This window comes from Crocuta crocuta, unplaced genomic scaffold (assembly GCF_008692635.1).
Source record: "Crocuta crocuta isolate KB4526 unplaced genomic scaffold, BGI_CrCroc_1.0 scaffold139, whole genome shotgun sequence".
NCBI classification, from domain to species: domain Eukaryota; kingdom Metazoa; phylum Chordata; class Mammalia; order Carnivora; family Hyaenidae; genus Crocuta; species Crocuta crocuta.
The window spans coordinates 2373899-2386053 of record NW_027533258.1 but is presented as its reverse complement, the minus strand read 5'-3'; the positions used below and the strand labels follow the sequence as shown (position 1 = coordinate 2386053).

Below are 12155 nucleotides of genomic sequence, written 5' to 3'. Positions count from 1 at the left end.
TACCAGTAAATCCCAATGTACAATGTGGTTTACGTTCAATGCAGGATCAATCTGATTAGGGAAATGTCACAATGTGATCTTATTTTAGTAGTTTCGTTAGGAGCCTGACCTTTACCAGTTAATTAGTTTATGCATATTGATGATACAAATAACATAGTGCCTGTGTCCGGAATGTTTCTGTCCCTAGGCTCCTGAGGTTATTATGTCTCAACATTATGACGCTAAGGCAGACCTGTGGAGCATCGGAACGGTGATATATCAATGCCTCGTTGGAAAACCACCTTTTCAGGTAGCCTGACTTTTTACTTATGTGCTCGATTTTGAGATCTTCCCGTTCTGCTTTGCCTCTGACTTCTAAAATGGGGACTACTTTGAAAGCAGTGTTTTGGGTTCCTTTGTGACTTAGTTTGATTTTGTTACGGGAAGAAACTGTTACAGTGAGCTGGAACATCTGCTTTTCCTTTTTTATCTGCTCCCCTCTGTACCTGGCCTGAGCATAAAGCCCGTTCTGTGTTTTCCAGGCTGACGAAAACTAACCAGGGCCAGGGCCAGCAACCTGCTGGGAAATGGGCGTGAGCAGGCATGTCCGCGCTTCCTGCTTAGCCTGTCTTGGGGGCCCTGCTCTCCCACGTGAGGGCTGGGCCTGGTCTGGGGCTGTCACTGCCGGGAGAGAGAGCTAGTTGTTTGGTCTTCATGGAACTTATTTTGGGTTATTCCCCCTCCCCACCCCCCGCCTTCCCCTCATTTCCTGTCAAAAAGAGGCCCTCTAGAACTTATCATGATGACCACTCCCGAGTTCATATTGCCCAGTTTCAAAGAGATTTTTTGAATCTGAAAACTGGAACAAACTAAAATTATCTGTCCAAAATAGCGTTAAATAGTGACACAGCCAGTTTAGACACTTGACTTTCTCGGTCTAGTTTGTCATGTACGGGCAGCTTCACTGAGCCTGCACCTCTTGTTCTGAGGGTCCTACTTGTTGCTGTGGAGGGACTAAAAGTTAGAGGTAGGTATGCTTTGTTGTCTCCCTCGAAAAGATACCCTGATTTTATACAACAAAACTGTACCTGTTCCATAGGCCACATAACCTCCAGGATACGGATTCTTAACTCTTTCTAAGTTTCAGGCTCCTCTGGGAGGCCAACCTCAGAAAAGATACATTATGCCTAGATATGCAGAATTTGCACCCAATTTCAGAGGTTTTTAAGTTCCTAGTACCCATCTGTGGCTCCTTTAGCAATCCATGACCTTCAGGTTGAGAATCTGTGTTCTATAGCAAGAATATGAATATGGATCACATGATTTGAAATTTTTGCCCCCATTATTTAGGAAATAAAACTTTTTTTTTTTTTTTTTAAACAGGCCAATAGTCCTCAAGACTTAAGGATGTTTTATGAAAAGAACAGGAGCTTAATGCCTAGGTATGTGGTCTCGTTACACTGGATTTTATTTATTGTCTGTGAATACAACGTTAAGTGAACTCTGTGATTTACATATTTCTGTTTTTGAATCTTTTTTCAGTTGACCGTAATGTGAGAACATTATAACAAGAAATCAGAATATTACTAGTGCATCATAGGTGGCTGGATAATGCAGTGCCATTTTTTTTTTCTTTTTAAAATGTGAAGTGTATATAATTTTTTTTAATGTTGATTTTTATTTGTGCTTGTGTGAGAGAGACACACAGAGCATAAGAAGGGGAGGAACAGAGAGAGGGAGACAGAGAATCTGAAGCAGGCTCCAGGCTCTGAGCTGTCAGCACAGAGCCTGACATGGGGCTTAAACCTACAAACTGTGAGATCATGACCTGAGCTGAAACTGCACACTTAGTCTACTGAGCTACCCAGGCACCCCCTAATGTAAAGTATATTTAAAAAGAAAAAAAAAAAAAAAACCATAGAAGTTTTATGTGTTTTTTGAGGGGAGGGAGATGCAAACGGAATAGATGGGCATGACCTAGACGGTCAATTCCTCTCCAGGTCTTCCTAGAAGTTTGCTGTGTACCTTTCCACATCTTTTCTGTGGGAGTTCTTTAAACACATTTGAGTGCTTAGGTGTATATTTATACACATCTACATATTTTAATACAAAAACTTTGCAAATTGTTCTGCAACTTTTTTTAACTCTACAGTGTATCATCAGCATCATTTAGAAACAGAATATAGAGAACTAATTCATTCTTTTAAATGGCTCACAGTTCCAGAGTTAGGTGTATCATATCTTAATCAATCCTTGTTTTCATTTTTTGTTTACTACAGTGTTTAGTGGTGTGTGTGTGTGAGATCAGACACTTTTGTGTATTTCTTTATCATGGACTCCTAGAAATGGAGTTGTTAGACTAAGAATACCAAAATTGGTATACTCTCTAAATTGGCTCTATAGCCGTACAACAGAGTGCTTGTGTCCCCACATTTTTACCAATGTGGGGTGTTATTGGACTGGGCACGTCCCAAACGGAAGAGGACTGTATTCTCTGTGCTAGTAAGTTGGCTCTGTTTCATATGCTCATTGTCCCTTTGTAGTTTCTATTCTGTGAAGCGCATATTCCTATGACCTACTTATTTTTCTATTACCTTGTCTTTGTGTGCATGTGCTTTATCTTTTTTTTCAGTCACTCTGGGGAGGCTGGTCTATTTCTCACTTGTATTTGTTTAAGCAGTGCCCCCTTCCAGACAGAATTCAGGTGGCTTCTAATAGAGAACTCTAGCGAATATTATCAGTGCCAAGCTACAGTTGTGTTAAAACTCCAGGCTGCACTTGTGAGGTGCTCTATCCCTGCTGACATTCAAACAAATAATATTGACCAGCACAGTGCAGGGATCTTCCCAAATGGATGCCGTTTCTCAAAGGCAGTTGCTTAGTGCTTTGGTTTTTGTTTGTTTTTCTCCTATAAGGAATGAGGTTTACCGTAGTCATCTTCTTATGAAATGTAGTATTTGTGAAAGTGCATTTGTATTTTCCTTTACCATAATGAAAGCCAAAGTCATGTAGCAAATATATATATAGACTCACTTAGATCTTTTTTTTTTCCTTTCTCCCAGTATTCCCAGAGAAACATCACCTTATTTGGCTAATCTCCTCTTGGGTTTGCTTCAGAGAAACCAAAAAGACAGAATGGACTTTGGTAAGTAATATTTTCAAATTTTGTATGCTTTGTAATTTTATTTCTGTGTATCCTGAAAAGATTTTTTTGAGAAGATGCTATGGAGTTTTCAGAAGAAAATTAAAGTCAATTTCTTTCTTTCTCTTCATCTTTTTTCTTTCACTTATTTTGTAAATATCGAGTGCTTGCTGTGCTCTAGGTGCAGGGGATAGAGTAATAAATAATAAAGGAAATCCTTGTCCTCATGTAGAGTATATTCTCGTTAGGGAGAGGCAATCAGATGATAAACTATGATTATACACCCTACGTATAGGTGGTAAGTGCTGTGGAAAAAAAGAAGAGAAATGCCGTGAGGAAGGGATGGAAATTTTAAATAAGGCAGCCAGTGAAGCCCTTTATGAGAAAGTGGCCTTGAATAAAGACTTGATTGACAGATGGCAGGATAGTGAGCTAGTGGGCAGTGGGTGGTGTGCAGATCTGTGGGAAGAGCTTTCCAGGCGGAGTGAACAGCCAGCACAAATGCCCGGAGCTGGGAGCGTGCCCTGTAAACTGCAGGGCAGTCAGAAGACCAGTTACAGACTTGGGCTTTTGCTCTAAGGGTGCTGGGGAGGGTTTGAGCAGAGGAGTCATAGGATCTGACCGATGTTTTCAAGAGGCTCATTCTGGTTGCTTGCTGCAAGCAGACCGTGGTGAGGGGTGGGAAGGTAGCCCGAGGACCAGGCAGGAGACGGCAGCTGCTCACTTAGGCTGGGATGATAACAGAAGTGGTGAGGAGTCTGTTGACTTCTGGATCTTTTTGGAGGTAGAAGCAGCAGTATTTACAGATGAATTGTATGTGGGGAGAGAGAGAGAGGACTCAAAGATGACTCCACGGTTTCTGGCTGGAGCACGTGAAGGAACGGAGTTGTTGGTTACTGACACAGAAAAGGCGTGTGGCTGGAGCAGGATGTGGGGAAATCAGAACTTCAGGTTGACCATGTTAAAGCGAAAATAAACATTCATATGCTGCAGATGTCAGAAGCGCACTTGGAGTTGAGAGGAGAGGTCTAGGCTGGGAATACACTTGGGAGAAGGTCTGGGAGGAAGGAGAGGAGAAACACTCCAGAGTCCTGGTTGAAAAGCCCCTGGCCTTGAAGATGGAGTTTAGGGAGACAGGGAGGGCCATGCCATGTGTGTGCACCCGTGAACATGTGCTCTATGGTGGCTTAGTTCTCACCGCGGCCTTAGGAGAGCAGCTGTGGGTNTGGCTGGAGCAGGATGTGGGGAAATCAGAACTTCAGGTTGACCATGTTAAAGCGAAAATAAACATTCATATGCTGCAGATGTCAGAAGCGCACTTGGAGTTGAGAGGAGAGGTCTAGGCTGGGAATACACTTGGGAGAAGGTCTGGGAGGAAGGAGAGGAGAAACACTCCAGAGTCCTGGTTGAAAAGCCCCTGGCCTTGAAGATGGAGTTTAGGGAGACAGGGAGGGCCATGCCATGTGTGTGCGCCGTGAACATGTGCTCTACGGTGGCTTAGTTCTCACCGCGGCCTTAGGAGAGCAGCTGTGGGCGCTCCGCAGAGGCCATGGCTTTAGATTTTTGGATTCTAAAGGCAAAGCTTCTAACATTGGTTTTGAGACTTTCTTCTTTTATAATCTAATCATCAAAGCTAAAACGTTCTATGTATTTTAAGTTAATACAGTCTTTTTTAAATAATGTTTTACCACCTCTTGTGTGATGAAGGAACTTGGAAAGCTTAATACTGTAGGGATTATCCAGTTCTTGAAGGTTTTGAAAGAATGTTTTTCCTTGAAATTGAGTCTCAGCTCCATTTTGGGGGACAGTTTGTTAACTTGTTCTTATCAACGTAAACATGTAAAAGATTGTTCTTACCAATCATATGTAAAAACAGCATGACTCAAATTTAAATGTCAGACCAGAAAAGCCAAACATGTTCAGTGAAAATGCTTATTAAATTAACCTTGATCTTGACATTTTTAGGGGAAAAAAGTGATTTTTTCTTGTAATTAGTTGTAATAGTAATACAGATTTGCAAAAACTTATTCAGTTTCTTAGTCTGTTAATGTATATTATGGAAGTCTACAAAGGCTTCTGAATAAGACAGAGCAGGGATTGAATTCTAGTCTCTAAACTTACTAGCTCTTCAACGTTAGCGAAGATACATGGCCTTTATGTGCTTTAATTTCCTTATCCATAAAAGGAGGGTAATGGCTTGCATTAAGTTTGTGTGGATTAAATGACCTGGTATGTGAAGCATCGCCCTAGCAAATGTTCTTAGTACACAGTGGCTCTAATAGTTTCCATATAGGGGAAGAGAAGAAATAGCTTGAATGTGTATTAAAGTTTTGTAAAGTTGGAATTAAATTTTAGCACATCTACTTGGTAGATATTTTTATCTTTCAGAGGGAGAAATGAAATTGAGAGTTGCTCTGTACCATGAGAAATGTGGATCGGTAGTGAAACAACATATTCATGGATAATAGTTTTAAAATGATAGATTATAGGAGTGCCTGGTGACTCAGTCAGATAAGCATCCAACTCTTGATTTCAGCCTAGGTCATGATCTCACATTTAGTGAGGCTCTGCTCTACACTGACAGATGACAACTTGGAGCCTCCTTGAGATTCTCTCTCTCCTTCTCTCTCTGCTTGTGCTCTCTCAGTCTCTCAAATAAATAAACTTTTTTCCAAACATGATAGATTATTGGGGCGCCTGGGTGGCTGAGTCGATTGAGAATCTGGTTTCGGCTCAGGTCATGATCTCACGATTCATGGGTTCGAGCCCCGCGTCGGGCTCTGTGCCGACAGCTAGCTCAGAGCCTGGAGCCTGTCTTTGGATTCTATGTCTCCTTCTCTCTTTGACCCTCCCCTACTCATGCTGTCTCTTTCTCTCTCTCAAAAATAAATAAAACATTAAAAAATTTTTTAATAAATAAAATGATAGATTATATTAAATATTTATATACTTTCCATACCAGAGCAATTGATTTGGAATGCAGTTTCAGAGACTTTGCATTCAGGTTTGTTTTGTTTTTTTTAATCTTTTCTATTTCATCTCTTTTACGTCCATTGTAAAAATCAGCATAAAAACTTATCTGGCAAACTATAATTTCTGTATATGTATATTAATTATTGTTCTAAAAGTTATCTCAGGTAGGGGCGCCTGGGTGGCTCAGTCAGTTAAGCATCTGACTTCAGCTCAGGTCATGATCTTATGGTCCGTGAATTCAAATCCCATGTCGNTAAAAAAATCTTAAAAGTGATCTCAGGTAGAAACTTATGTTTTTCTTCAAAAGCTTCCACATTTCCTTAGCAAGTCTTATAGCTGATAATTTACTCTGAGGGGCTTTTGGTGATGGTTTCCAGCGAGACTCACGGGACCCTTCAGAGTAGAAGGAAGAAACGCTAGGTCCTGAGTTAAGCTTCTCCTGATGTGTTGCCTCATTCAGACCTCCACGTCGGTCCTGTGCTTCTCTCCTTGCCTGCTTCATGGGCTGTAACAGCACACGGGTCTGGGACGTCATGACAGATGAGAGTTTCTTTGTGGGTTTTTAAAGAAAAAATGAAACACTCTAAACACTTAAGAAAGTAGGTAATGAACCACCACGTACTCACCTACTTGTTTATCTAGTTGGCAGGCCTGTGTAGGCTTTGTCCTTGGTGGACAGCCAGAGAGATTAGATCAGACTTAGAGGTTTTCAGAAGTGTGAAGCCAGCTGCAGGAGCGTCTCTTCTGGTAGAAGGATAGGATTTATCGTATAAATCAACTGCCTGCATTGCCCCTCGGGACAGTTTACAGCAGCCATGCTTCACATACATGCTTAGCAAGGAAGGGCCCGCTCGCAGCCCTGTGCGGGGGTGTCTGCTTGAGGCCGGCACACATCAGAGCGCATCCGCTTCCGTAGCTCGGGGCTTGCTGTGTCAGCACTGGATGTTTTGGAAATTCAGATTCTTACTTTTAATTTTTCATTGATTAAGAGTTACTTATAATCTGATCATTTTTATAGATGATTTATAAAACCAATATGCTTTTACACTGAAAGACATAGAGGCTACATGAAGAAGTTAATGATAATTATGATCTCAAAGACACTGTGTTAAATTCTTTGACAAAGGTTAACCCGTCTGCTAGGCAGCGTCGGTTTAAAGATTGTATTCTCTTGTTTCATTACAGAAGCATTTTTCAACCATCCTTTTCTTGAGCAAGTTCCAGTGAAAAAATGTGAGTACCCATTTTTTGCATTTTTTACTTGAAGAGTAAATGCAGACTTAAGGAAAAAGTAGTGTTTTGTGTTACAAAATTAATTTTATTGAGCTCCTCGAGATTTCATCGAGCTTTTCTTAAATACCCAGAGCTGTACCTACTTAATTACAATGGTTTTCCCCAAATCTGAGTGGAAACAGTTTTAGTAATTGCTGCAGTTTTAGTTTTATCCATGGGAGCTATAGTAAGTTGGTGAGTGTGAACTTGGGGTCAACACAAAGGTGTAGTAGTTTTGACAGGTTTTCTGTTAGACAAGCCCTGTAATCGCCTTGACGGCTGCCATCTCGCCTCACCTGTGTTTCCTCCCCCAGCCTGCCCGGTCCCGGTGCCTGCGTATGCCGGCTCTGTGTCTAGAAGCTCCTGTGGCAGCTCCCCACCCTGTCGCTTTGCCTCTCCACCAGTAAGTTTTGGTTTTCTTAAAAATAGCTTCAGACTTAGCGCTATTGCATCTCCCCATACTTGAGCCTGTGGGTACATTGTGGATATTCTTTTTATGGGTAGTGTTTACTGGTACAACTGAGGTGTGGGGAAAGAGCATTATTGTTGAGTCAGATGGACCTAGATTTGGATCTCTGCCCTTACTTAGCTGTGTAAGCTTCAGCAAGAAATGTCACCTCTCTGGGCCATTTTCCTCTGAACAGTGAGTATAGCACTGTCACCTTCTCACGCCTTAGGGGGTGGGAAAGAATGGTAATTGCGAAGAGTACCTAGTACAGGTAGATAGGTAATTAATATTTATTTTATCAGAATGGCATAACATCAGTTTGGGTATTTATGGTACAGAGAATTTCCAGTGGTGATGAGTCCACTTTCCGTGGACACCCGTTCCTGTAATGGTGGCTACCGGCCGTTCAGGAGTTGCTCCGCCCCAGCTGCTGCTTTCCCCCGGGCGCCCCAGGCCATTTCCTCCATGGCTGTCTTCCCTGCAGCCGAACTGCTTGTTCTAGGTCCTGCGAGCTTCTGGTTACTACTTCTTCCTACTCCACTCTCCCCGGGTTTTACTTTGCCCTTTTCTGACCTTTCCCCCAAATCTCTCTTGCAGTGTGGGTTGTCACCCTGAGGCTTTTCCATAAGCTGAAGGTCCAAGGGCTCTTGTGTCAGCTGTTGTGAATATTTTCCAGATTAGCCTGGCAGACATGAATTTCTTGAATTCTGCTGGCAGAGGGTGGGGCAGTTGTAAAAGGAGAGGATTGTATAATTAGTGGGTTCAGCTCCGAGGTTTAAGAGCACGGGGCTTGGGAACTTCTACATCCCTAACCTGCCACAGTTAACCAGGACAAATGACTTAACTCTCTTAACCACGTTCCTCATATGTAAAGTGAGTGTAATTTACCTATTTCATAGAGTTTTTTAAGGATAGATGGGCAAACGCACTTTTACTAGTGTCTGGTGCATAATAAATGCTCTGCGGCAACTACTGTTATGATTATTTTCAAGGAAGACCTAGCTCAGGCAGATGCTGAAGCAGCCTGCCTGTCACAAACAGATGAGTCCTGAAACTGACAGAAAAACCTTTCCGCATCACCCTGCAGACCGAAGCCAAGTAGAAAAAGCAGATGGGCTAGTAAGACTTACCTGATAGCTCCATGAATTGAAAAAATCTCAAGAGGGGGAAAAAAGCCTAAGGGCGGGGGGGAAGAGTGTTGTATACTTGCTATTTCAGTCTGGAGTATAAGAACACCCTGCTTTGGAGTGACTAGGGAGAAATGTAGCGGAAGTGCCTGACGCGGAAAGACGGCTGGGGCTTGATCTGGTGCCGGACGACTGCTGCTTGCTCAGCCTTAGCTTGGGGCTGTTCAGTCCCTCCTCTGTAGCGCTGGCTTCATTAACCTTTGCCTCAAGAGCTGCCGAGCGAGTACTTGATAAACTGTAGCTATTATTATGAAGTCTACACTTGATACAGTGTGCTACGCAGTGTGAAAAGCAAAGCTTAGGCTTGAGAAGGGAGCGGCAGGGAAGTCTAATTATGGGAGAGATGTGGGAGAGCAAGAATAAAGGAGCCTGTTTGTAGCATGACCAGGGAATGAGAAAGAGGGGCTCCAGGAGGAGGGACATTGAATTGGAAATTGCTTTGACTCGGAGAGAGCAGCTGGGGTTTTGTTGGGGGGAGCTTGCGAGCTAACTGACCTCCAGGGAGGAGGAGAGGGGGAGCTAACAGGAGGGAGGGCACGCACGAGGGAGAGAGGCAGATTTAGATGCTACAGAGATAGGTGGAAAAACCACTTTAGAAGGCCTTTATTAAAAGCTAATGCTGCAGTGAAAATAAAAAGGAAGGCAGGGGAATAAAATGAAATCAAGAGTGTTTCTGTATAATTTCCAGATAGTGAGATTAGAAAACGGGATGGTTTAGGGACACCTGGATGTCTCAGTTGGTGGAACATGCGAGGCTTAATCTCTGAGTTGGGAGTTCAAGTCTCACTTTCGGTGTAGAGCCTGCTTAGAAAAAGAGAAGGAAAAAATAAAGAAAATGGACTGGTTCAACAAGCCTTGCTTTTAATGGAATCTGACAAAAGTAAAATGATTTCACACATGCATCCTCTTCCTTCCTACGGCTGGAGTTGCTTCTCACACTCAGGGCTGATACACACAGGCATGGACGTAATCCAGCATTCTCTTTTTCACCTCCTCACACAGATATCGGCTGCTACTTTATTCTAGAGAAATCGTTTTTTTAATGTTTATTTGTTTGAGAGAGAGAGAGTGCTTGCGCATGAGTAGGGGTGGGGCAGAGAGAGAGGGAGAGAGAGAATCCCACACAGGTTCCTGTGCTGTCAGTGCAGAGCCTGATGTGGGGCTTGATCCCATGACAGCGAGATCAGGACCCAAGCCGATATAAGGAGTTGGACATTCAACCAACTGAACCACCCAGGCGCCCCCCAGAGAAATCTCAGAAAGGCAAAAATCAAAAAACTAACTAAATAACTAAATAAATAATCAGTCTTTTAGTTATAATATTGGCTATAGGTTAACTGCTATTTAGATAATATTTCTTGAATATTTATTGGTTTCATAACATTTATAAATGCCTACTTTGTATAAGGTTCTGATTGATCCTAATGAAGGCAATGGCCGGGTCTCTACCATTAAGGAGCTTTTAGTGTAGTTGTGTGGAGAAGAGGCAGGTAAGTCAGTCACTATTAGAGGCGTGTGTGTGTGTGCGCGCGTGCGCATTTGTGTCTGTCTTTGCTGCCTGTGGGAACTGAATGCGGAGCATCCCATCAGAGCAGGAACTCAGGACGGCTGCTCACGGGAGGGCCATGAGCAGCTGCGTTTTGAAGAAAGACTTAGCAAGGTGAATTAGTAAAAGAATGGTATTGTAGGTAGAGGAATTCCCATTCATGAAGTCATGGAAGCATGACCCGCTGAAGGAACTCTGTAGCCCCCCAATTCCCACTTTAATTTAAATTTGTTAGAACAAAGAAAAATTTAAAATTTTATTCCTTATGTGACGTTCAATAGCCATCGGTAGCTAGTAGATCTATACCGTATCGGACAGCTCAGATGTAGACTGTCTCCGTCGTTGCCAGNTCTCTCCTAGAAATAAATAAAACATTTAAAAAAAAAAAAAATGAAGTGGAGGCGTGACATGACCCGCTGTGTGTTTTAGCTAGGTTCTTCTAACAGCAGAGTGGAGGACTGGATTTGAGACTGGCAGAGAGTAGAGCAGTCCCTCTGTTAGAGGAGAGAACTACCACAGACTGTTGCATCTTTCTTGTTTTGTTTTTTGTTTTTCTGAGAATGAGGGCCTGAGCCAAGAGGAAGATGGGGGAATGGATAGATGGTGAAGTCGCTGGGTCAGGGAGCGTGGGAGTAAAGGTGGTGAGCTGATCAGCGCTACTGGAGACATCCAGGCTGCAGAGGTGAGGTGGTCACCAGGGTGAGGCTAAAAATGTGAGGAGTCGAGGGTCCAGCATGGCACCTTGGGGAACTCCACAGTTTACCCATCTCCTTTAAGGGATGGATGAGAAGCAGGTACCCACAAAACTGATGAAGAAGTAAGAGGAAAGTCAGGGTCACTGAATGAAGGGGTAGTGCGTCAAGAAAGGTCTCCAGTGCAGGTGTAACAGCTCTGGTAAGTTTCGGAACAGAGCAAGAGTCCACACGACTTGGCAGTGGGGGAGGTCATGGTGAGCCTAATAAAGACCATTTTACTGGACAGTTGAAGGCAGAAAGTGGATTATGGTGGGTTGAGTGATATGTACGAGGTGAGGAATTTGAGTCAGTGAAGACTGATAATTTCAAGAGACACTGTTAAAAGGTAGAGAAAATGGTAATTAAAGGGCTGCAGGGATTTGAGATGTGAGGAAACAAAATGTGTTTATGTGCAGAGGGGAAGAAGGCCAGAGTAAAGGGAGAGGGATAGGGTGAGGGTGTCAGAGGCAGAGGGGAGTTGGTCTTGGTCGGTGAGGAGGTAGAGGGGAATAGAATTAGAGCACAGGTGGAGAAGCGAGGATCTCTCTTCCACAACTCAGATGTTGTGGGTGCAGATAATATTACAAATGCAGGGAAGAAAGTGAGAGAATTCCTGCCTAAACTGCTGGAAAGAAATTGTGGAGTTAGATACTTAGAATCACACTTTTTAGTTGTATGATCTTGGGCAGATCTCTTAAACCTTGGAGTGTGTGTGTGTGTGTGTGTGTATCTATATATTATAAAAATGGGTTTCAGAACAGGATTGGAGTTAAGTAATACACAGAAAGCTCTTAACAGTGTCTAGCCCACAGTAGACAGTCAGTAATGTTAGTCTTTAAGTTGTCCCTTCTCTTTATTACCTTGACACATAAGG

General features: G+C 42.9%; 1 protein-coding gene across 1 annotated transcript in view; it reads left to right on the top strand.

The window, feature by feature from the left end:
• ULK2 (unc-51 like autophagy activating kinase 2) overlaps nucleotides 1-12155 on the top strand; it is an 83916-nt gene that overhangs the window by 22638 nt on the left and 49123 nt on the right. The window contains exons 9-13 of the mRNA XM_077746704.1: nucleotides 188-289; nucleotides 1363-1421; nucleotides 3042-3124; nucleotides 7280-7327; nucleotides 7681-7769. Of these exons, the coding sequence (XP_077602830.1) occupies nucleotides 188-289; nucleotides 1363-1421; nucleotides 3042-3124; nucleotides 7280-7327; nucleotides 7681-7769 (381 nt within the window). The remainder of the gene's footprint in view (nucleotides 1-187; nucleotides 290-1362; nucleotides 1422-3041; nucleotides 3125-7279; nucleotides 7328-7680; nucleotides 7770-12155) is intronic.